Source organism: Sitodiplosis mosellana, unplaced genomic scaffold (assembly GCF_009176505.1).
Source record: "Sitodiplosis mosellana isolate CC-2019 unplaced genomic scaffold, AAFC_SMos_1.0 Smas_scaffold_30, whole genome shotgun sequence".
Classification (NCBI taxonomy): Eukaryota; Metazoa; Arthropoda; class Insecta; order Diptera; family Cecidomyiidae; genus Sitodiplosis; species Sitodiplosis mosellana.
The window spans coordinates 4,296,297-4,320,403 of NW_022595272.1; the positions used below are offsets into that span (position 1 = coordinate 4,296,297).

The window sequence follows — 24,107 nt, forward strand, 5'->3', positions numbered from 1 at the left end:
GGCAGTGTGTGGCTATTTCTTTCATATGAACCAGAAAAATATATAACACATCGAGCAAAAAAAATATTTCAATTTTCCTTTGTTTGCCTGATTTGAGTGAGGAAATATTCGTGCGAACCATAATTGGTGTGAATGCCAGTTTAAGCATTTCGACCGAGTAAATATCAAGTTAGAAGCAAGCGACGACCGAAATTGTATTAGTCATCCTCTCAGGAAAGTGAAAGCCAGTGCTTATTTTTATGTAAGTTTTGCCCATTTTTTTCGTCTTTTTTTTTTCTTTCCTCTGTCGCTCTCTTTCTCGCCAAAAAAATAAAATACCGTTGTGTATTAATTGAATTAGATGAAAGCACATAGTTGAAATATATGTAGTACGGTAGCTGAACATAACGGTCGAACGGAATGTGAACAATGCAACGATTAATTGAAATAAAATTGCGAAATGAAGCTGAACGGAGAATAAAAGGTTAATTAGTTCATGCATTTAAATGAGTCAATAAACCCGAAAAAAGCAACACATCAGCGCATACAATCGATGCTGATCTCGAGTGCGTTGTAGTGAATTACGTCGTAACAAAAATTGCATCCGGAACGCTGAATCGCTAGAGTGGGAGGAAATTTTCCAAAACGATTGAATTTTTGTCTATCGTTTTGAAGAAAAAAAAGAACGTAAAAATAGTTGAAATCATCGAAAAAATATTCAGATCGCAATCGGCGGCGACGCAAAATGCCCACGCATAGCCTTTATTCGAAATAATCATCATTCAAAAGTAGAATGGCTAGTAGTAGTATATATATTATATTTTCCTTCCTCAAAGCGTCAAAGCGTGTGAGCGAGACAGTGTAATATCGCGTAATAGATTTCATTTGGATTGGTCATCGTCTCGATTTATGATGTCAAAGTTTTAGTGCAGGATACTCGGCTCCTTCGATGCTCGTTCGATTGTGAGACGAAAAAATCGCGATAAAGATCGATTGAGAGCGAGCAAGGGAGATAATAAATTAAAGGTTGAATTAGTTATTTTCTTAATAAATGTCCGATTGACCAAAATATGATTCACAAGTCAAACGCCTATCGGTTTCATTAGAAATGAAAATTAGTAACGACTTCATCTCCTGTGAGCTGTAGCGTTGCTTGATCATTTTTCGATCTCACATTTCATCGTGAAATGAAGAGAAGAGTTGCGAAGTGAGAAATAAAGATGTCAAAAAACATCCATTTTTAAGATCGTTACAAGGACGAAGTCGTACAAAAACTTTTCGCAATAATAGAGACAACACACTTCCACTCGATCCTTCATCAAAGCGAATAAAAATATTCGCTCTTTTTCTCACTTGTCTCTCACACATAACGCATGTGTGTATGTGTGTGTTTGAATGTGCAAAGTAAAGATCACATCTGAAGCGCCACAAGTGGATCAAACGAAACGGCAATCAAGCGACTAGAACATAAGTCTAAATAGATTGCCGTAAGAAATGATCGATTCCATTTGCTGGAACAACAATTCAATTAACAACGACTAGCACATTCGATCCATTAATTGCCCCAACCGAAGCGTATACAATACCACCATCTGCATCGGTGACTCGATTTTTTTTCCTCTGTGTGTTCCGCACCGATTTCACACTCGTTTAACGGCTTGGATTTAAAAATAACACCATTTTTTTCTCTCGAAATGTGAACGAATATTTTTGGCTGTTGTAAGCACAATACCATTGTGCATTGACGAATGAGATGAACAGGACGGCCCGTTTCCGAGAACGGAGAAAGAATCACGAACTCGAACAACCCATTCAAGGTCGTTGAATTATTATTATTGGTGAAAGAGATAAACAGGCAATGAAATCCGTTTTGGTTGTTGTCTTTTTCGTTCGTAGGAGAGCGAGAAAATCACGATCGAGCTCTGAATAAACTCGAACGTGCTGACTCGGCAAAATTTTCAAACGAAATCATATGGCACACAGAACGTAGTTGCTAGTACGTGCACTTCGATAAGAATAGCCTGACGATTGAATCGTATAAATAGTTAGTTTAATTAGTTTATGTTATTTATACCAAGACGATGAAGAAGTAGAAAAGAGAAACGTTTGATTTCAAATTAGTTGGTAATTGAACAAACGTTTTTCGTTGTTGTTTTTTTGGCAGAAATTATTATGAATCGTATTTTGTTTACTTGTTTCCTGATTTCTTTATTTTTAAATTTTTTTTTTTATGCTTTTTTCTCGGTCGATCGCCAGATTTTAGTACTATGAGCTCTAAGCAACAACAAACGAAGGGAGCGGCCACAGACAAAAATGGTAAACAACATTCGGATGCATTTTTTTTTGACAAATAACGCTTTATTAACGCAATTATCGTACTTTATTCGAATTGCACAGTGGTCGACACAGCCGACCCAACCGTCGATGATGATAATAAGAGTGATAGCGAGTACGAATACGAGTACGAAGAGATCGAGGTTGAAGTCGACGAGGATTATGAAGAAGAGTATGTCGACGAAACGGGAGGCAAGGTGATGATTTCTGAAGGTCAGTGCACTACACACAGTTTTGCATGGGAAACGTGCTCTGTCGTGTTTGACATGAAAGAAAAACATTTGAATGAATTGAGAGATTTTAAAAATAAATCACGCAAATTGAATTTTCGTTATAAATTAAAAATGTAGTGAATTTTAACTACTACTGATTCAAGAATTAAATACCAATTAGTTTTAAATGAATATCAAATTGCATGGGAATTAATTACATTGAAAACATTTGTTGATATTATTAATTATTTTTGCATTAATAACGAAAGATTATCCCTGTTGTTAATGATCTCATTTCGGTATAACCCATTCGTAGTCGAAACAATCGTGCCAAAGGAGGAAAAGAAGGCACAGGAGACGCTTGTTCTGAAGTCTGATGGAACGACACAGAAGTTGATTCAAAAATCGAAGGTGTCCCGAACAACGGTCAGTCAAGAGAAACAAGTGAAGCAAGAGAAACAAGTGAAGCAAGAGAAACAAGTGAAGCAGGAAAAGCAAGAGAAAGTAACGAAAGTAGGAAAAATAGAAAAACACGCCAAAGTGGAAAAGGTCGAAAAAGTTGAAGAAGTGGAAGCGCCCAAAGAGCAGGAAGGGATCGATAAGCCGCGATTGGGTCGTGCATTGACAAGCCAAGAAGAGTCAATACTGTTGCCTCTACTCCAAGGATTGTTATCAGCGAACGGAAACGATCTAACGAAAATGAAACATGAGAATACGCCGTCGCGAGAGAAAGAACCATCCACAAGCAACAAGAATAGCCGATCTAATTCGCTTGCCGATAAAAACGAAAAAAGTGAGTGATTTTTTTTTGACGAGTTTATTTTTTCATACAAATTTTAACGGTGTAAAAATTGACATTTTTCATTTGATTAAAGGTGACTCGGCAAATGGATCAAATATTCTGGATGAGTTGTCAACAGCGTTGAATCGACTGCAAAGTACGCTGTTGGAAGAGCAAGAAGTCGTAACCGATACGCGGAAAAGGAACACAATTCTAACGCTCGTCGCTTGGCTAAAACGCGTTTTGCAAACGTCAACCACCGACAATGCCGAAGCGCAGCTGTTTTCACTGACCGAACTGTTGCCAACGGAATTATTGCTCTCGAAACTAATGCCACAATTGAATAACGGTATTGGCAATGATAATGGCAATGATGAGACACCGCAAAACGACCGATCACCGTCTTCGAAACGCTTTTCGCGACAAAAGAACAATCGTTTCAACACGGTTGGTGTGAGTAAAGAAGAATTGGCCGACGCACGATTGTACTTGCAGAAGAAACTTTTGTCGGAAAATCTTGCACAAACAACTGCCACCAAAGTGTCACACGAAGTTGAGCAACAACTCCTGCACGACGAGAGTGATGACAGCCGTCGCAAGTCATTGAACTTAACCTTTTCAAATGACTTGGACAAAGATATTCGAAGTATCTTTCGTGAAAGTAAAAATTCAAGATCGTTTTCAAAATCAATCGATATTGTACCATCACCGGAGAGTGTGAATTTGAAGCATGTATTCCCAGTGAATCGACTTGATAAATCGAATGCCTTGCCAGCAGCAGCAGCAACAACAGTAGCAGCAACAACGACTACTATGACTCGAACGGAACAAACAATAAGTCAATCGAAAACCGCTTTGCGCCGAAAATCGAATCCATCGGTTGATGCATTGACCGACTCCGATGATGAGGACTCACAAAATGCTCAACAAACTCCATCAAATGGAACTGCAAACACCGCAAATAAATCAATGAACAAATTTGCACTACGCAAAATGAAAATGAAACGTGCCAATACGATTGATGTACCGAAAGAACAATTGGACACATTTAATGACGATCATGGATTTTCGGATGGCTTCAAAAATAGTTTCGACCATGAAAAGACAGTGGATGATATTCGTGAGAATATAAAATCGAATTGTAACAATGAAGTGGATAAGAATCACTTGCCCGATTTCAAAGTCAAGTCATCGGGTGATAAGAAGTTTATTGCATTTTTGAATAAGAATGCGGACGAAAGTCATTCATCATGGGTGAATCCGTTGAAAACAACGTTGCCCGTGCAAAAGTCCAACTGGAGCAATAAATTTGGCAATTTAAAAAATTCGTTCGAACATGAAGCCCCACAATTGCCCGTATCACCAAGATTAAGTAAAAAGAATAACTTTACGCATGCGCCAACCTCACCATTTAAGATCGTTCAAGGTAACAAACCGCCACAGGTTCCGAATGGAGTTCATCATCATCATCAATATAACAACAGTCATAGTGTGCACAATAAAGTGGCCGCATTTCAAGCTCTCGAAAAACAGGTCCAACCGGTGGCAACTACCAAACCACAACTTCGAACACACCAATCGGTACCATCACATCCAACCGAAAACTATCATCATCCACTTTATCGTGATCCAAATGTGCATGTGAAGCAAAACAATTGGCAACAAAATAAATACGGTTCGGTGGACAGTTACATGCAAAATACCGTGTCACCAAAGATGCAGCAGACTTCATACAACCCACTCTATGTGCCATTGGGCAAACAGCCAAGCCAATCACCATTGAATCCACCATACACACCGCCGCATTCGAATCAAATGACACCAAAATCACAAGTTTCTGCATCGCCAAATGACTTCCCAACTTACACATACACCTCCACAGATTACACCCAACCGACGAGCGTATCAACATTTGGCCCCGAAACAGTCACATCACCAGTGATTAAAGCTACCATTTTACCCGACAACAGTTACTTGAAATCGAAATCACCGACGCGAACAATGCCACCTCCACTGCTTGGATCTTCGAAATTGAATCGTCAAATGAAAACTGTCGATGTGTACAGTTCAAATGAATATCTCTCCGAACCGAATAACTATTATCGATCACCTCAACCATTTTCACCCACATACGATTACAATTATGCACCCAGCCACACCAGTCACGATTCACGACGCAGCTCTGGTGAATTTATGGCAACATCACAAATTATGAAATATCCACAGGGTCAAACAGCAACGGTTGTTAATAAAATCACAACGCGGTACGATGATGAGAAACAAGCGGCCAATTTGCGTACATTCTTAACGAATAATCGAAATGAGAAACGCCAATCGGAATATAGTGAAAAGTCAATGTCACCATTGTCGGAGCCAAACTTTAGTCATGTGAATGAGACATATGTGCCACCGGTTGAAACTGTGCGCGTCAAACCGAACAATAGCTTTGTATCGATGGAAAATATCTCGAGCGCACAATATAGTACGCCCGAACAAGGTGCACCGATTTGCCTGCGGAACAATACATCTTATTATGGATCGCACAATGTGTTAGTTTCGAATCAAAATGAATTTGCACCAAAGCCATATGAACTGCCCAAGCAGACAGTTCCACTCAGAAAATTCGAACCGAGACCGATGGAAAATAGGAAAATTGATGCACCAGTGAAATTGAACAGCTGCGGAGGACAATATATTCAACCGAAAGTCGATTCAAATTTAGATTTCAGCAAACCAACTTATGGAAGGAAGCCTGCTGATGGCATACAGAATAACGGAGTAAAAGGCACGAATTTGAACAGAAGCCACACAATTCAACATCAACCCAATATTTCCAACTATGAAATTAAACGAAAGCAATCACTTCCCGCACAGAACACGGATTACTTTGATTACTTGGAGTTTGACAATCATCAAAATGTTGATGAATCATCCCATAATCAATACTTACCATTTGGTGCATTGAAAAAATCGAAATCAACTCATACATTGGCGCTGTTACAACAATTCGAGTCGAAAGGTAACACGGAAGAACCTCCATTGCCATCGTACATTAGAAGACCAGTTTTCAATGAAACAAAACAACCGCAAATTAAACCGAAGTCAATTATTAAGAAGGCACCCAGAGTTGAAGAAAGTATACCTGTGCAACCAGCTCCAAAATTTGTACAGCAGGCACCTAAACCAATTCAACAAGTACCAAAACCGATCCAGCAAGCGCCCAAACCGATTCAACAAGCACCAAAGCCAATTCTCCAGGCACAGCATTCGATTCAACAAGCACCAAAGTTGCCTCAACAACAACCGCCACTGCAGCCATTTTCAAAAGTCGACACATCAATTCAGCCAAAGAGCCCTCCTCAAAGTACTCCAATACGACCAAAAACACCTCCGAAAACTGTACCCGTTCGACCAAAAACTCCGCCAAAAAAATTGCCCATTCGTCCAAAGACACCACCACAACCTGCGCCAGTTCGATCAAAAACACCGCAAAAACTTGAACCACCAGAAATTACGGAAACTCCATCGTCGCCATTAGTTGAAGACGGTCACATCATTTACCCGGGACAAACAAAGGAAACGAAGCGTCGTGTTGCTCACTATGCTCAAACACTAAACGCAATGCTTAACCGTAAATCGGTTGTAGTCGACGATGATGAAGAAGTTTGTGAAAAGAAAGATTCGGCTAAAGGTGGTTTACAACGATCAAAATCGGGTACCCTGTTGACAGTGCCAAAGCAATACGAAAGTGCCATTAAGAGATCGGAAGTGTTGGAAAAGGAACGAACAGTCGCCGCATATTTTTCCGGCAATAAATCACCACAAGGATTGCAACGTTCATCATCACAGCACAGTGTCCAGTCATCGGCATCGATACGAACGGTTGAGGAGCAAAAATCCAATACGATCTCTCCGTCTGAAATGATGAGCAGTCGTACAACGACCACAAAATCGGCACATCATCTCAAAATCTTGCAAAAGAAACAAAAGTCAATATCGCCGAATCCGTTGGCCAAAAGTCAAACGTTACCAAATGTTAATTTACTAGATGAGAGCAATGTCGATGATGCGTTTGACGATTTGTTTGCTGAATTTAATCTGAGCAAATAGACTCTTTAGCTTGAAATTGTTGAGTTTCGTTCTCGAATAAGAGATGGTGCACTACGAGATTCTTTATAAGAAAAAAAAAACACATTGTGATCGAAGAGAACGAACGACTTTTCAGTAACTTGACCGATGCTCGTATGCACATTAGACTGTTTTTTTAGGGAGTCAATGCATTTTAGTATGCCTCTGTGGGGTTGATTTTTGGGCGCACGCACGCAATTTTTTTCTATGATTGACACATATAACATATTTATATCATACATAATAACAACACATGACTAACGCTACGATAGACAAAAAGTGATCAACATTTTGGTTTTTTTTTTGTGTAAAAAACGAATTAAAATTTTATTTTAATTGATTTTCTATTTCGTTTTTTTGTTTGTTTGAATACACGAAAAAAAGAGAGATTTCTTTTTTTACATTATTATTATGATGGATTCGGTTTTTACTTTCTCACGTATTGAATATATGTTTTTCTTCTTTTCGTTTGTAGTTTGTCTCTTAAATACTAATTTTAAACGATTTTTTATTGGTAAAATAAACTCTCAATCGAAATATTTGCAATTTCGATAATTGGTAGTTATTTAATATCAGAGAAAAAAAAGATATTTTTAGCAAAATATTTTGTATGAAAAACATACAGATCAAAATAATAATAATAAAAAAAAATCTATAAAAACAATACACGCGATATAAAACTCTTTCTTTTTCTTTGCTTCTTTTCTATACATGTATAAAAAATATTTGTTCATGGATTGAGATTTTCTTTTGCACTGAATACTTGCGGTTTGGAAGACACTTATTGTCAATTCTATATTTTGTTTCATGATTTATTTTTCTTCGTTTAAATAACTAATTTATGGATGTTTTTAAATACGTCGAACGAGTCGAATGAAAGAGATGAAATTTACTGGCAAGAATTGAAAAATTTAAGGCAGTTCATTGTGGAGTTTAATCAGTCACTCCTAAATGCACGAGTTGCGTTAGACAGCGTTGCAGGTAAGTTGGATCCGGATACATTGAGAATTGTGTTTTATGATCCACACTATTGTTCCAAATGACAACATCCTCTTTGCCGGTGGTGGCCGAACGACCAATCGAAAAGATCAGCTTACGATCGAAAGCGATCTTCAAATAACGCAGCACCTAAGGAACGAATGGGAAAGAAGATTATGAATGAGTGTGGAAATATTTTCTGAATGAATTGTAAGTAACAATTGCATGGGAATTTTCATTCTCTTTAAGGATAAAAATAAAGCGAAAAGTAAACGGGGATGGAAACAACTTATAAAAATAAGAAAAACACATTTTTCTTCAGATCTCTTTTTAACACGCCTACCTTTCGTCCCAAGGGACAATCTGGAATATATGTTGTTCTTGGGAAACCGACAGCGAAAAATGATCGTCCAGGATGTGGATGTTGCTCAGTTTGTACTCCAGACGCAATACTATCAAAGTAAATTCAAAAGTTAAAATGATGATTTTGAGATTTGAAGAAAAAAAAATCGCGTTTTTTTTGTATGAAAAACTTACTTATAAATAATTTGAATGGTGTTTTGTCCTTCATGGCCGGCCACTTGCTTCGGGATGATACTCCAAGTCATAGTACCAGCTGGTTGATTTCCGTACTTTTCCCCATACACAATGCCACAAACTGGGCACTCAATATACAATGGCGTATTTCTTCGGTTATTCTCCGGTGATTGTTTTTGTTGTTGTTCACTTTGCGTTATGATCAAATGGTTCAGACAGTTCAAATGCATCAAATGTTCGCATCGGATCAACGAAACGGCTGGATTATTAGGACTATGCTGTAATTCTTCAAGGCAAATGACACACGGTCGACATTTTGGCCATTCTGGATGAACGACATTCACAAATCGACTGATACTGTCACTGTCTGCGTCCACGCCCACAATTGATCCGTTGATTTTGTGCGGTGGCAAAAAGACATCATCGTCTCCATTAAACGAGTCCGTGGCTGCATAGTGCAGTCGTTCGTTACTTTCATGGCTCAAATATGTGGAGATTGTATCAACACTTGGTCTACGAATGCCGTACGCATTGAGATTTCCTCCACCCAACGAGACATTTGCACTATAACAGCTACTGTCGCCGTCTGTTTCCAAATACAAGTCATCGTCTTGTGATCGATACGAACGTCGGCTGTGCCGCGAAGCGATTAGATTTTGTGTTGATGCCGTGGAACTATTGCTTTTGTTACTCAGTCGACGATGATGAGTTTGATGGCCAATTTCAATACTTCTGCGTAAACTGGAAACCGGTTCCAGTTTCATTGGATTTGTATTCAATTGTTGCTTTGACTGCGTCAAATTTGGACTATTTTGCGGTTGATCGTTGTGACTGTGCTGCTTATTACTAAATATGTTCAAATTGTTGAATATCTGCCGGGCCAATTTCGATGAACTGGAACCACTCGACGATGAACTCGTATTCGAAGCACCATTAGACGCATTACCATCGTTTGGGGCAGACGTTTGATGTTTCGACTTGACTAAATTTGGAAAGAGTTTTTTCGATTTACTTGGCGCTGAAGTTGGCGGCAATTGCTTTAAACTGGCTACATTGGCTGGCACAATAATGTTTGTTGAACGTTCTACTGTGTCTAGGACACCGAATAATTCTACATCTGGATTCACTTTGATCAACGGATATGGAGCCTGTTGAACACGTCGTATTCGCTTTATCGCTCCATTTGTATGGCGAATTTCGGTTAAATTACTTAGGTTGATACGATATGGAAGATTCAGAGTGGTGCTCATGAAATCGTACATTTGAATGCCCTGGAAAATAGAGATTGACATGATGATCTATCTATAAAGAGCTGATAAAAAGAAGAGATTACCTTTGACCAAGCATCTTCAATGATATTTTGCACATCCATATTGTACATATTCCATTCGGAGGTGGTCAAACTCAGCCATTCCCATTTGATACCTTTGCCAGCCGTTGTCGTTGGCTTGTACATCTTTCGGCGAACTTTGATCAAGGGAAAGTCTATAAAAACGAATAAATTGAATTTAAATAATTTATTCAATCCATTTACAATCATAGTTCTTTGCTCAATTCATATGGAATTTTTTTTTCTTTTGAATTAACGTTGAAACCTGAAATTTTGTTTAAAATCCTTGAAAAAAAGCATCGAAAAGTGTCTGCACTTACCTGCACTTTCTTCTAATTCGCTGCATTGTACCATTGTCCGAATATTGACAATGTATTGGTCCAAGCTGGGATCAGCATCACCAAGCAGTACTCTGGTTAGCTTTTTCCCATGGGCTCGTTCGAGTAACTGTGAAACGGCTGGGGTGTACGGTAACCAGTTGGCATTGCTGCGATGGCACGACTCATATTCCCAAACAACAACAGCATGCCCCATTTTATTCACACTCCGAAATCGCACTAATTTCAAATCAACTTTCTTGCATTGCTATATGCGCCATAGAATCCATTTATCTGTTTATTTGCGATGCAACCAGAAAAAACAGAAGCCAATTGAATGAATGGTGAACAAAATCAATGGTGGGCAAAAGGTCAATGAATTTGTTAAATGTCAAAGATGTTCGATGTGATTTATTGTTTTTTTGTTTGTTTAATGCAACTCTTCAATTTAAATGGCACGGGAAAATATTAAAACTGAATTCGTTTATTTGCGGTAGATCGTAATGAAAATGTTACATTTTCGATAAATGCATGTGAATGGATGAGTTAAGAGACGAAAGCATCTAAAAATTCAACCTGTTGCTAATAATATACATAAATGCAGTTCTCATTTCACCATCATTTTTATGACTTTGTTTTGTGTTCAGTCAATGTATCATATTTACACTTGTACGGATTAACTCCAAGGTGAACCGAATCGTCGAAATACTAGACTTTTTCACAACACTGGCCAAATGTTTGCATCGAAACTATTTCAATTTGAGTGTTTATTCGAATTTGTACACATAAATTTAGCTGCAAATTGTATTTATTTATTTATTGCACTTGAACAGATTCGATTGGCACAATGCACCTTGCACAAATCGTACGCCATTTGTAAATCACAATGACACTTTCTATTTACAATACGTGATAAAGACGGCAACGTTGGCAACACTTTTTCTGTAGTTGCAAGAAATTTGTTCATTTTTTGAATGTAAATCGATATTTTGTTTGAAAAAATGAAAAATAATTGTTCAAGAGAATAATTTATTTAAAAAAAAATTTTTGAATTGAAAAAAATAAATTTTTTTCCCTATTGAATAATTCCATTTATCGAAAATAACAGAGGAGAAGAGAAAGCCGATTACAGCAGACGACAAAGGCTTTTCATCAGTGACAATCTTTTTGTGGCAGCAACCAACTTCACGCAGATTGAGGTTCATGTGTTTTCGTTGACAAGAGCTATAGTTCCGGCTCGCATTGCTTTTCAAAAGTCTTTTCGTAAAAACATTGAATTGGATCGGATTCACTGTGTGAAGCGATCTGAATAATCTCAAGTTTTTATTATCATCGTTTGAGAAAATCGCGTGAAAATGGTCGTCAAAAAGGTAGAAAACATTCTTTTTTATAATTCACATAACATTTTTTGGATTTATTACGAATTTTTCGGAAAATTTATTTGTTTAAAAAAATCTTCGTTTGCGTAGTACAAGTGAATGCAATTTGATGGTTATGTTGACGTATCATTGATGAAGTTTTTCGTGTGTGTTCAGTGATTTGACCACATTGAGTTTTTGAATTGTTGAAATCCACAAAAAGAACTTATTAAAACAAAAGTTATAAGCTTTGCAAAAGTAAAAAAAAGTCATGAATTTCTTGGTTAAACACTTGAGTAGGAGACAGGTATTGTCATCCCATGCCGTTTTGCTAACAAATGTGTATCACATATGACATCGACTTAAGCATAACCTGATTTTGCATTCACTTACCACAACTCAACGTGTTTTGTGTGATTATTTTTCTGCAATACCCGGAAACTAAATCGATTTTTGCTTAATTTTCAGCCACGCCCGAAGAAGAAGGCTGTCAGCTCAAGCAAAAAGGTTGCCCCAGCACCTTTGGCCGTCAAGAAGGTTGAACCAAAGAAGGTTGTCAACCCATTGTTCGAAAAGCGACCAAAGAATTTCGGCATTGGTAAGTCATTTTTGTCGCTAACATTCGACACTCACACCTGATCACTGATCAAGCAAAATGTTATCAAAAATTAATGGACATGTGTTTTGTAAATTTTTCAGGTCAAAACATCCAACCAAAACGTGATTTGTCACGATTCGTTCGTTGGCCAAAATACGTGCGTGTCCAACGTCAACGCATTATTTTGCAAAAACGTTTGAAGATCCCACCACCAATCAACCAATTTAGCCAAACCGTTGACAAGCAAACCGCTGTTCAATTGTTCAAATTGTTGGAGAAATACCGCCCAGAATCCAAATTGGCCAAGAAGCAACGTTTAAAGAAACAAGCTGAAGCTAAGGCTAAGGGTAAGGAAGCCCAACCAAAAAAGAAGCCACTCTTTGTTCGTGCCGGCACCAACACCGTTACCAAGCTCGTTGAACAGAAGAAAGCTCAATTGGTTGTCATCGCTCACGATGTCGATCCATTGGAAGTTGTTTTGTTCTTGCCAGCTTTGTGCCGTAAAATGGGCGTTCCATACTGTATTGTGAAAGGAAAGGCTCGTTTGGGAACATTGGTTCGTCGCAAGACCTGCTCGGCTGTTGCATTGTCCGCCGTCGATGCTGCCGACCGTTCAAACTTGACCAAATTGGTTGAAACCCTCAAGACCAACTACAACGAACGTGCCGATGAAATTCGTCGTCACTGGGGCGGTGGTCTTCTTGGTGCCAAGAGTATGGCCCGTATCGCTAAATTGGAAAAAGCCAAGGCACGCGAATTGGCACAGAAACAAGGTTAAATTTTTTCATACGCGCATAAGAAAAAAACACATAATAAAAATTTTACAAAGCTGATGTTTGTAACCAATGTGAAACGGAATAAATGAATATTCAGTGAACATGACAGTAGTGGTTTTTTTGTCGTCTTATTTTTGTTATTTTGTTTTACCCTTTCATTCGCTGTAATCAAATATTCTGAATTTTGTGGTTGAATTGCAATGAATGCAACAACTGAGGTGAGGTTTTCTATCGATTTAACGACGCATTTTCGTTTTTACTGCAGATTTGAATAGAAATAACAAGCAACCGACTATGTAATTGCTACGGTAACGTAATTTTTCTTGTCACTTGTAAACAAATGCTATTGATGGCATTGTGGAATAAACAGTTTGAAGCCGCATTTCGATTTGAATAGACTTATTTTAAAACCACTTCATTTGTGAGGAGAAAATCAATCAACGGGAAAATTAAATCGAAAATTTGAAGAAAAAAATGGAAACAAACAAAGAAGATGTTAACTGGCCGAGCACACGTGTTGCCAAAGGCGGTATTTTCAATTTGCCCAAGGTTCAATACAGCAAAGAAACGCATGACTTTTTATATTGTAAGTTGATTGAAAGTATGCTTGAACTATTGAATTGGAAGTTAATGAAGATTTTTAACGAGGCTTTTGTCTTTTTTGATCTTTCGGTTTTATTTTCTTGACATCAAGTATTTACTCAATTTTTACCTCATCCAGTTCCTATAGTTTAATATAAATATCCGAATTTCTTTGTCAATCATTATCTGTTTGTAGTGCTGATGGAAGAGCAGAAGCTAAGTATAATGCAGCGAAACAAAATAAACTATATTCTTCGGTCAGGTCAATCGTTACCGGTATCTAAACCGATAGCAAAGACTGCAAATAACACTTTTCCTGGTTTCGATAAAATGCGTGTGAAAAATGCAAGACGCCGTACATTGGATGCGATTAAAGCAAGCGGTGGCTACGATCGAACCAAGTATGGTTTTCATCAACCCATTTTTATAAGTCTCTTTAGAAACATACTTACCCTATACTATGCTTACTGCTAGTCAATGATTGCCCATACAAACTACTATATAATAATCACCCATTCCCAAATCTCACCGTATTCTGTTTACCATTCAAACAAAGTCACATTGACCATACATATTATATAATATATACATATAAATATTGTCCAATTGAAAATTGATGTAGGTTCATACCGACACATTACGAGCCATCTGAGCTAAAGAAAGTCCGTTTACAAGAGAAAATGAGTGGATTAAAGCATGAATTTTCCATCGAAAATGAACCAAATCTACGCGGTGTGATGAGTCCATCGAAAGATGACGACGGTGAAATCGATCCGGTGGATGAATGTAATATGTGAAAGAGCATCCATCATATGTGAACTAGTTAACTAAAATTTTGTCCTTGCGTATGATTTTTTTCTGTTATTGTCCTATAGTATTGCATGAGATACAAGAGCGAATGGATTGGTTGGAAGAAATGGAAAAACTGGGTGAAGGTCACATCTACAAACCGCTCATTAAAAATGAGATTGAAGAGCGATTGCGCCTCATCAAGCGACTACAGCCCGATGCGAATCGGAAAACGACAGAATCAAACGGGGAACAGTAAGAATCAGGTCAAAAAATCACGACAGTAGAGCATAAGTAGTGCAGAGAAATTTGAATTTAGACTAAATTTGCACGTCACACGAACAACGTAAAATCATTTGGAATTTATGAAGAAAAAATTTAACTTTGGCATTTATAAAAGATTAGAAATAAAAGATAAAGTGACCGGAAACTGAACAATAAACAATAGGTTTGATTATTATTTGTGTGCAAAATTAAACAACAATTCGGTGCAATCACATTGTGACATTGGTATCTCACAAGGCCTGAATGCATTGTGATGTTCTGAGACAGATATGTGCAAAGACACAAACAAAACATTTGGGGTATGTTCCGTGCGTTTGACGTCAAACATCTTTGGACATGTTCAAGTTGTTGTAAATGTCTTGAAGTAAATAAAGAAGAAAAAAAAAACTTTCACATCGGCCGGGTCATTTTGTGAAATTCAATTTTTTTTTTCACTCTTCCAATTGAATTAATCGTCATTCTGAATTCGATGCATATATTTGTTCATTGCAATAAATATCCAAAATGATGATTGAAATTCATTGAATGCCAAAGACCGTCGTGTGAATGAAAAGAAACCAGAGATTCTTTTTTTTTTTATTTGTTCATTCGCCGATTGACTGAACGCACCTTGCATACAAAATATTGTTAGTATAGCAGACACACTCACAAATACAAACATCACCGTCTCATTGCGAATGGATGAGTGTGCACACAATACGCCTTAAAATTGACAGTCGATGCTTGCACAAGGTACGGAAAGCACGGCAAGTAACTACAGTGTAAATCACCATACTGATACAATAATGAAGCATATAGTTTTATCGTAGTCAAGTGTTGGCAGAAAAGAAGCAACAACAGCAGTAGCATCGGATTGGGCGATACACACGAGAAGAAGAAAAAAAAACTACACGAGAAAAACCAAAACAGGAAAACTCGATGCTTTTGTACACCGCAACGAAAAATCAATCAATCAATTATTTTTCTCTTCACACAGCTGAGTAACCGAATTTGTATTGCAAAACACAGTGTTTCGTTCGAAATTTTGTTTGTTTATCTGGCATTTGTCATCGCTGGTGAAAATGAGTAAATGCACAAAGAAGCCACAGCAAACCATCTAAAGTGAAACACACACATCGTTTCATTTTCTAGCTGATCGATTTGGTTTGCATTTCATCGATTCGAATCGTATGTGCGTATCAAACGTTGTGTATTTTTTTTTCTATCTCGGTGGTGAAAATTTACCAAAAAATCATCGAAAAAAATTCACCCGTAAAAATGTAACACAAAAAATGAGCCAATCGCAATTTTTGGTGATATAATAATAGTAAAAAAAAAAGGTGAAATAAGTGCAGAAGAGAAAAGTGTTTTTATTTTGTATACCATTTAGAAAATCCAAAGCAAAGAGTGGCAGATGTGAATGTGTACGTGTAAAAAAAAAATTGCGTGTCTTGTGAAAACGCAAGAAAAAATAGAGTAGTAAAAACACACTTGAAAAAAGAGCAACAACAACGAGAAAAAAAAAGTTACGTTGCATATAGATATTGTGTGTGCGGAAATGTTTTGGGCATAATAATTTTGTTTTGTTTGTTATATCGTGTGTATCGAGAGCGAGTAATATATTGTTACGATTTCGCATTTTCATGTACTGATGATTGCGCTTTGCTGGTGCATGCGCTCGAATAATCAATGCTGAATTACGAATCAAATTAGTTGGAATTAGTGTTAGAGAGAACGTTCAGGGGAATACGATTGTAATAATTAGAAAGAAACAAAAGAAATAGAAGAAAAAGGATAGAAAAAAACGGGCGCAAAAGTGATTGGCCGCTAAAAGAAGTGTAAAACAGCAATAAAAAAGTATTATTGAAATTGTTCATTGCCAAAAAGAAAATAATTCGTGTGTGCCAAAAGTGAAAATGAGTGTTTTTTCGGATTTTCGACGAATGTGGCTGAAGCGATTTCCCGACAATTCGCTGTCTAGCGAGTGGGAGGCCGATGTGAGGGTTAGCCTGCAGAGACATAAACAAAAGGTTGACGACTTAAGCAAAGAGCTCGAACAAGAGATGCTCTATGTGGAATATTTGGAGCGTTTACTCGGCGATGTCGAAGAGTTTCGCAAAGCAGGTGGTGATCTATCGATTCCACTTGAACCGTCCGATGAAGATGAGAAACAGAACGCATCATCTGTCGCCGCCGCCGCTGTTGCCACCATCACCGTCGACCAATCGATCGATAAGCAAACGGAAAAAAGTGATGACATAGGCAGTGCAACAAATGACGAGCACACATCAGTATCGATTAACGGGGTATGTGTAATATGCATGAAATATTTATTATGAAGCATTTCGTTATAATGCTCGCTGCGTTGCCCACAAAAACGTATCTGTATCATGTTCTTTCTCTCTCTCTCCTTTGCTCTCTCGCTTCGCATATAACACATTGAGCAACGGTACACATTTCATTTGTGAATGACTAAATGCTTCTTTTCTGTGAATTTCGAATATATATGGTGTGTGTGTGTGTGCTAGGGCCACCGGGTTATGAATTATTCAGCGTTTAATTGATTCTAATTTGTCATAGAATGTTCGGTGGGCATTTTTATTGTGCCTCACGCTCACTCTCTCTCTCTCTCTACATGCATATCGCATCACAATTATCAACTCTGGAAACACGTATATCTCTGAATCGTAATCGTGTTCCATATGCAACGCATTCGGAAACGCTTATATGTGTTGTGTCTAGCTATGTAGTGATTATTTCGTGTTGTTGTTTTTTTCTGTCATCAAAATATTGTGCTTGTATTTATAAATAGAAATCGTTGTCAAAATCAAATAGCCACGACTTTACCCTAACTCATCGTCTCTCATATAATTTTGCATTGTTTTTATTCCCGTTGCTTCGTTCAACGTTTCCTGTATACAAACACAATCGAATTTATTTACACCTAAATTATCACATGAGTCCATATGCTTTAAATGTGACTCATATTTGCACTTCACTTATCTATTTGTTTGTCTTTTTTGTTTCCCTCACTTCGGCTCCCATATCAATCTAACGCATATACATACACACGGCCGTGTGCGTACACAGCCCAGCGATTTTTTCTGATAATTTAATTGAGGAACAGTGTTATTAATATTTTGTTGAATTATTTTTTTTTTCGTCATCAATTCCATGTTTCTATGTAGAACGGTAGTGTGAGCGACAATTTGCAAACCATTGACACAGAATCGAGTGAATTCGCAAACTCAATGGCAGCCATACGGAGTAAAGTGGAAAAATTGAATCAGAGCCGCGAACAAGGCACATTGCATCATCATCAGTGCATCGATGAGTTGACTTCACATTTACGGAATACACAGCTCAAAAATGTGGACGATTCAAAGATTGCGTCGCCAACGCGATCTGAAACACCAACCAGTTTTGTGACTGTTATCGAAGTAAAAGATCCATCGCCCATTCCAACATCAATTGCTACATCACCGACATCCACATCAATTTCGATTGCTGCAAACGATAATGTGGATTCAAAACCAGAACCAACAACACCAGCGCCCACATTGCCGCAACAGCAACGGCCACAGCAGCAGCAGCAGCAACAGCAGCAGCAAGAGGAGCCCAAAGACGAAACACAGTCGACAGTCATTGAAAAGAATGACGAAAATAATGCATCACCCGTGCAAACTGTGGAGATTAGACGGAAAATTCCGCCAAGGTAAGCACACCTATCATTGGCTTTATCTTTATTGTTTCATTTTGGCTTTTGCTTTGTTTATACTTTGCCAATTCCGAATGAAACACAGTTTAATAAACATTGAATTTTGTATTGCAGACCACCGCCAAAAGTGGCACGACGTATTGGCCCAGTGCCTGACACACCGACCACAATCACTGAAACACCGCCATCACCGTCGACAACGACATTTGGCCATCCGCAATCGCCAAGCAATAATCAATCGACCTGCTCATCTGATTCAAATGTCAAACCATCCGAGTTTCTCCGGCATAAGCACAACGACGAGAAATTGTCGTCGGTTTTGCTCAAGTACACACAACACGGTAGCATCACAAAATCCGGTCAAAACAGCAGCTCCGAAAGTCTTATCAACAGTACAAATAATGAGGAAACATTGCACGTTGTTGAGTCATATCCAATATCAGAACGTGTAAGGCGAGATTAAATGGGAAAAAATCCCGGAAGGCAAATATTTTCATGGTTGATTAATTTTTTTTTTGTTGGCTTTTTCAGATAAAAAGCTACGAATCAATATCATCACTGAGTTCAGATGGACTCAAGGCCGTTGTTCCAAATGCAAATAACACCAGCGCAAACAATTCGCATAGCACAATCGAGCACAATAATAGTGGCGGGCATATTGATACCGAACCGTACTATGATACGGTGCCGATTGAAGAGACTGACGATGAAATCGAGGCCGACGAAAGTGATTTGAGAACGAATTCATTGCCAAAGGTGTTGGACAGCCAACTGAGTGTGGAAAGTGGCCAGGTCGGAGAACGAGTATCCAACTATATCAACATCGACTACTTTTTGTCGTAAGCATTTTGAAAATTATTTTCTTCTCTGACTCATTGAGAGTATTGAAAATGTGTTGGTTTTGTTTTCAGCAGGCAAAATCGCAAGCTGCGGGATAGCTCGAATGAGAGCGACGACGATCTTGATGCAGGCACTTCTTCTCCACCACCACGGTCCATTATTGATGATACCAAAAATGTGCTACCCTCACGAATTAAGGCCGTTGCGGTAAGAATCGATGAATTTCAATGAACCTGAACGATTAACTAAAGCAAATCTTTTTGTTGTTGTTGTTGTTGCAACAGCATGCAGATAATCATCGCAATGTCCAGATTCGAAACATAGTTAGCAGTATTATCACTAGTGAAACATTCTACGTGGAATGCCTAACGAAGATGTTACATGTAAGTCTCGTAATTTTCCCATCATTCAGTTGGAACATTTCTTCTTCCAAATCAGAAGAGGAGTTTTGACTTTTGGCACATTTTTCAATCATCATTTTAATTCTTTTCCAGTACATGAAAGCAATGGCAGCAACCTTAACCACATCACGACCAGTTATCAGTAGAAATGAGCTACAAACGATGTTCTTCAAAGTGGAAGAATTGCATGTGGTTCATTCTGAATTTTTGACATCACTAAAAAATAAAATTGCAAACGAAAGCAGAGACATTCACATCGGCGATGCGTTTGAGGAACTTGCCAAACATATTCACATTTACGGTGCATTTTTGCACAACTATGGCCAAGCCATTGACACGGTAAAGAAATGTGGAGAGAATAATACACAATTCAAAGAGATTGTGTCGAAAATCGTACTGAACTCACAGAATGAACAGCTATTAACGTTAGAAGACTTGTTGCACAAGCCAGTGGCGCGTTTGCAGAAGAATGCATTAGTTCTGAAAGATTTGATCAATGAAACCCCTTCGACACATGCTGATTACAAACCATTGATTCAGTCACAGAAACATTTTGACAAATTACTGTCGGAATTCAATGTGGTTCAGAACAAAAGTTCGGTTAGTAGCAACGAAACTGAGTAGTTTACCTTTAATTCGAATTTAATATCAGAAAAGATCTAACTCACCAATCAATTTCCCTTTAAAATTCCAGAGTGAAGACAAAGCATTGAGACGCTTGGTGAAGAACTCATTCATCGTTGAGCTGGTGGATGGTCACCGAAAATTGCGACACTTATTCTTGTTCAACGATGTGATTGCATGTGCAAAATACAAAGCGAGCGGTCGTGATCGATTCGAGTTTGAGTTAAAATGGTTCATAAGTCTCAAAGATATTTTCATCCCAAGTGATGACTTTGTACTGCGTAGCCCAAGCGCATCGACCATAAACAATCCGCTCGGAATTGATGCTAAAGAGAACAATCCGTCGAATTTGTTGTCGCTGAAAACGCAAGCTTCGGCCGTACGAGATTTGATATTAGCCGAGGAACGTGACGATAAAAAGCACAAACTCTACAGCTCACGCTCGATCGATAAATGTCGCAAGAAATTGCACGATATCGAAGCTCAATTGGTGTTGGCATCACCCACGTTGGTCTTTCGTTTGGGCAACAAAACGAATAACAAAATTTCCACATTCTTCCTGAGCTCACAATTTGAACGTAACCAGTGGATTGATACCATAATCAATTTGCAGGAGTCATGTAATCTGCCGAGTGCACAACAAGTGAGTTTATTGGATTTGCAAGCATGGATTGCCGCTTGTCAGACGTTCGTTAAAACCGAAATGGGTTCGTATCTGATGCGAAACAGTCGCGATGAAAGTTTACTCATTGGAGACTTACATCTCACGATTATCGGAGTGTCTGGCTTTGACAAACCATCCGATCTGTTTTGTTGTGTCGAGGCTGACTCGTACGGGCATTATTTCCACAAAGCTACAACCAAAACACCAACAAATTGTGTCAATCCACAATGGAACGAGAACTTCCTCATCGAACTTGAAGGATGCCAGAATATGAGATTTTTGCTGTATGAAGACACAGGCAACACCAGGCCAATGTTGAAGGCTGAACATGTTTTACGGGTAGGTTTTCAATTAATGAAATTAAACTCAATTAATCGAATGTGGCTTCGAAAATCGATTTTTTATGGAATATTTCTATATGAAATTCCAGTTAAGCCGAAATTGGCTCGAAGATGCTCCAATTGCCAAATCGCTCAAACTCTCCGATGCAATCACCTTGAATATTATCATCACGTTTGCCAATGAAGAGCTTCAATCATGTCGAGTGCCAACAACAAAACCAGGACCAATATTCGGTGTTAAATTCCAACAAGTATTAAAGTGAGTGATTTTAAACATTGAGAAAAAGACCAGAAATCAAACAGTTTGAGCTAATGATATTTTTCTTTCCTTGAAACAGACGTGAAAAACGAGACATTCCATTTATCATCACTTCATGCATTCGAGAAGTTGAACGTCGTGGAATGCTGGAAGTTGGTATTTATCGAGTCAGTGGATCCGCATCAGATTTGGCTCGACTCAAGAAAGCATTCGAAACGAGTATGTTATTGGTCTATTTTCGCACCTCAAACATTGTTCTTAACCATTTTTCTCTGCTAACAGACAATTATGAAGCCGAACAACAATTGAAGGATGTGGATGTTCATTCCGTGACCGGCATTTTCAAATCATATCTACGCGAACTGCCCGAAACCCTATTCACAGACGTTCTGTATCGCCGTCTCATCGAGACATTCAATAAATTTAGCAATATCAATGAGAATGAACTAAGCCATGAATTACAGAAGATATTCGTCGATGTGCCGCCACAGAGCAAAGCAACCATCAACTATATTCTAGATCATTTATTGAGGTGAGTACATTTTCGGATAAAAATGAATACTTATGAAGAATTTCTTCGATTAGAGTTGTTGCTCTTCACACACTTTAGACGAATCAATTTGGAATATTTATCACTCAAGTCGCATATACCTCTTGCATGATAGTTGATACAAAATCTCTAATTTATACGTTCCTCTCCCGAACAGAGTTCATCAACAGGAAAATGAGAATAAAATGTCACTGCATAACTTGGCGATGGTGTTTGGACCAACATTACTGCGATCCGCTTTGAACCAGCCCAAGCAGAAGGATCAGTTGGAAATGAGCACAGTCGATGTTATGGCACAAGCGGGCATTCTATACTGCTTCTTGCAAGCTAGGAAGAAGTAAGCACAAAACACACAAAAAAAAGACATCGCACAACGTAACGTGATTTTTAGTGTGACACAGTGAAAGTATGGAAATAAAACCAAATCGCTGTAAAATGTGTGTTGATAAAGAAATAGAGTGGCGTTACACTTCACAAGTTCTGATAAAAACAATTTTATCTAGAGACAGTTTTATCGAGAAGAAAACATGTGACGTCAGCCGATGTTAAATTGCTGAACTATTGGACTTGGAAGTGTAGTGCCGCAATTACTTTATCCATGCATTTAATCAGCAGTTTTTTTAGAAAAAAAATTCCAATTTTTGTTGCTGTATGATTAACATAAATTTATCTTAATTTGTTTTTTTTTTATTGCCGAGACGAATTGTTGAATTAGTTTTTGAGAAGAGTAAAACAAAAAAGAAACAGTGAATAATAATAATATTCAACAAACCTGTTTGTTCCGTTAGATTTGTTTTTGTTATTATTTCACCGTAGAAACAAGTGGAAAAATATTGTGTTTTCCTCGTTTACTTTGTGTTAGACAAAAGAACGAACCATTTTTATGTAATTTAAACTAAAAAAAAATAAAGATAAAAGATACAAGTGGAAGCTTCCAATTTATACCTCCCGAAATGTGCGTTCATTAGAACGGGGAATGAGTAAGAGATGCAAGCAAAGGGTGTTTTTAAAAACAGTTTAACCTTTTTAGGCACATTTTTTTTTATTACGAAACTCATTTGCTCAAATAAAAAAAAAAAGCAGAACAAATATTGAAAACAAAAGAAAATTATATCAAAAATGGAAGAAAAAAACAACTTGAGTGATAAAACAGCCCACGAATAAACTGAAATTTTGTGCAAATTGAAAAGGCGCATTAGAATACAGAAAAGTCAAATATTTTTATATGAATCATGTTGCTATTTTGTGCGTTTAATGGTTTGGAAGTGAATTGATGAACGGGAGTGAAAGGGGAACGAGAGAGAAGCTTGTTGATTTGACATTCTCAGAGACCTCAATCTGAAGCTTAGACATTTTTTGGAGCAATCATACGTTTGCATATTCTTAGACATTGACTAAACAAAATAGATAATAAAGAAATACCATATGAATTAAGGACTATGAATGAGGCGATGTTTGAAGACAATTTGTTATAATTACTTAGGGGAAAACGCCTTGAATCGACATTGATACGACTGAATACACAACTAATCTAGACCTAATGCAAGTGGATTGGATTTGAGTGCAATAAAATCTTTGGAAATTTTAATCCAGTTTAGGACGTTCAAGATTTCAAAAAAAAAAATCAATTCAATAAAATAGACAAAAAAATTAAAACCTATTTTTCCACGCAACCAGGGAAATGATAGATACAGAGATAGAAAGTCCCATAGATATTTTTCGATTACTCTGTAGTTTCGATGAATTT

At 37.8% G+C, this 24,107-nt stretch overlaps 5 protein-coding genes across 8 annotated transcripts; 4 read left to right on the forward strand and 1 right to left on the reverse strand.

The window, feature by feature from the left end:
- The first annotated feature begins 322 nt into the window (after positions 1-322).
- Positions 323-8,114, forward strand: LOC129569379 (uncharacterized). The gene is made up of 5 exons (XM_055448167.1): positions 323-463; positions 2,236-2,295; positions 2,377-2,526; positions 2,842-3,318; positions 3,401-8,114. Exons 1-5 carry the CDS (start codon positions 409-411, stop codon positions 7,414-7,416), a joined length of 4,758 nt encoding a protein of 1,585 aa, XP_055304142.1. The 5' UTR covers positions 323-408; the 3' UTR covers positions 7,417-8,114.
- Positions 7,974-11,579, reverse strand: LOC129569393 (protein deltex). 3 transcript variants are annotated; one of them, XM_055448185.1, is made up of 6 exons: positions 11,173-11,579; positions 10,600-10,890; positions 10,283-10,434; positions 8,950-10,220; positions 8,756-8,864; positions 7,974-8,562 (listed from the first exon to the last, which is right to left on the reverse strand). In XM_055448185.1, the coding sequence occupies exons 2-6, from the start codon at positions 10,811-10,813 to the stop codon at positions 8,368-8,370; spliced, it is 1,941 nt and encodes a 646-aa protein (XP_055304160.1). In that variant the 5' UTR covers positions 10,814-10,890; positions 11,173-11,579; the 3' UTR covers positions 7,974-8,367. The 3 variants fall into 3 exon arrangements, with proteins under 3 accessions (XP_055304160.1, XP_055304159.1, XP_055304161.1); XM_055448186.1 differs by having other exon boundaries at positions 8,118-8,562; positions 11,262-11,579; XM_055448184.1 differs by having other exon boundaries at positions 10,600-11,579.
- A 130-nt stretch (positions 11,580-11,709) lies between these two features.
- On the forward strand, positions 11,710-13,434 carry LOC129569402 (60S ribosomal protein L7a). The gene is made up of 3 exons (XM_055448198.1): positions 11,710-11,966; positions 12,423-12,552; positions 12,654-13,434. The coding sequence occupies exons 1-3, from the start codon at positions 11,952-11,954 to the stop codon at positions 13,328-13,330; spliced, it is 822 nt and encodes a 273-aa protein (XP_055304173.1). The 5' UTR covers positions 11,710-11,951; the 3' UTR covers positions 13,331-13,434.
- A 15-nt stretch (positions 13,435-13,449) lies between these two features.
- Positions 13,450-14,958, forward strand: LOC129569405 (UPF0193 protein EVG1 homolog). Its single transcript, XM_055448202.1, has 4 exons — positions 13,450-13,914; positions 14,107-14,311; positions 14,533-14,696; positions 14,786-14,958. Exons 1-4 carry the CDS (start codon positions 13,803-13,805, stop codon positions 14,956-14,958), a joined length of 654 nt encoding a protein of 217 aa, XP_055304177.1. The 5' UTR covers positions 13,450-13,802.
- On the forward strand, positions 14,786-23,290 carry LOC129569381 (active breakpoint cluster region-related protein). Of its 2 annotated transcripts, none has more exons than XM_055448168.1 (12): positions 14,786-17,269; positions 18,152-18,678; positions 18,796-19,129; positions 19,213-19,520; positions 19,593-19,728; positions 19,806-19,904; positions 20,016-20,522; positions 20,617-21,549; positions 21,641-21,810; positions 21,890-22,029; positions 22,093-22,342; positions 22,518-23,290. In XM_055448168.1, the coding sequence occupies exons 1-12, from the start codon at positions 16,880-16,882 to the stop codon at positions 22,699-22,701; spliced, it is 3,978 nt and encodes a 1,325-aa protein (XP_055304143.1). In that variant the 5' UTR covers positions 14,786-16,879; the 3' UTR covers positions 22,702-23,290. The 2 variants fall into 2 exon arrangements, with proteins under 2 accessions (XP_055304143.1, XP_055304144.1); XM_055448169.1 differs by having other exon boundaries at positions 14,937-17,269; positions 19,596-19,728.
- Positions 23,291-24,107: the final 817 nt, after the last annotated feature.

What these genes read in the sequence shown, in the direction of transcription:
- LOC129569405 (XM_055448202.1), top strand. Translation starts at nt 13,803, where the DNA reads ATGGAAACAAACAAAGAAGATGTTAACTGGCCGAGCACACGTGTTGCC. An exon ending in GGTGGCTACGATCGAACCAA is followed by an intron (nt 14,312 to 14,532) that starts GTATGGTTTTCA and finishes AAATTGATGTAG; the next exon opens with GTTCATACCGACACATTACG. An exon ending in AATCGATCCGGTGGATGAAT is followed by an intron (nt 14,697 to 14,785) that starts GTAATATGTGAA and finishes ATTGTCCTATAG; the next exon opens with TATTGCATGAGATACAAGAG.
- LOC129569402 (XM_055448198.1), top strand. An exon ending in ACCAAAGAATTTCGGCATTG is followed by an intron (nt 12,553 to 12,653) that starts GTAAGTCATTTT and finishes TAAATTTTTCAG; the next exon opens with GTCAAAACATCCAACCAAAA.
- LOC129569379 (XM_055448167.1), top strand. Translation starts at nt 409, where the DNA reads ATGCAACGATTAATTGAAATAAAATTGCGAAATGAAGCTGAACGGAGA. An exon ending in CAAGGTGATGATTTCTGAAG is followed by an intron (nt 2,527 to 2,841) that starts GTCAGTGCACTA and finishes ACCCATTCGTAG; the next exon opens with TCGAAACAATCGTGCCAAAG. An exon ending in TGCCGATAAAAACGAAAAAA is followed by an intron (nt 3,319 to 3,400) that starts GTGAGTGATTTT and finishes ATTTGATTAAAG; the next exon opens with GTGACTCGGCAAATGGATCA.
- LOC129569381 (XM_055448168.1), top strand. Translation starts at nt 16,880, where the DNA reads ATGAGTGTTTTTTCGGATTTTCGACGAATGTGGCTGAAGCGATTTCCC. An exon ending in CATATCCAATATCAGAACGT is followed by an intron (nt 19,130 to 19,212) that starts GTAAGGCGAGAT and finishes TGGCTTTTTCAG; the next exon opens with ATAAAAAGCTACGAATCAAT. An exon ending in CACGAATTAAGGCCGTTGCG is followed by an intron (nt 19,729 to 19,805) that starts GTAAGAATCGAT and finishes TTGTTGCAACAG; the next exon opens with CATGCAGATAATCATCGCAA.
- LOC129569393 (XM_055448185.1), bottom strand. Translation starts at nt 10,813, where the DNA reads ATGGGGCATGCTGTTGTTGTTTGGGAATATGAGTCGTGCCATCGCAGC. An exon ending in ACCATTCAAATTATTTATAA is followed by an intron (nt 8,865 to 8,949) that starts GTAAGTTTTTCA and finishes TTACTTTGATAG; the next exon opens with TATTGCGTCTGGAGTACAAA. An exon ending in ATTGTCCCTTGGGACGAAAG is followed by an intron (nt 8,563 to 8,755) that starts GTAGGCGTGTTA and finishes TTCGTTCCTTAG; the next exon opens with GTGCTGCGTTATTTGAAGAT.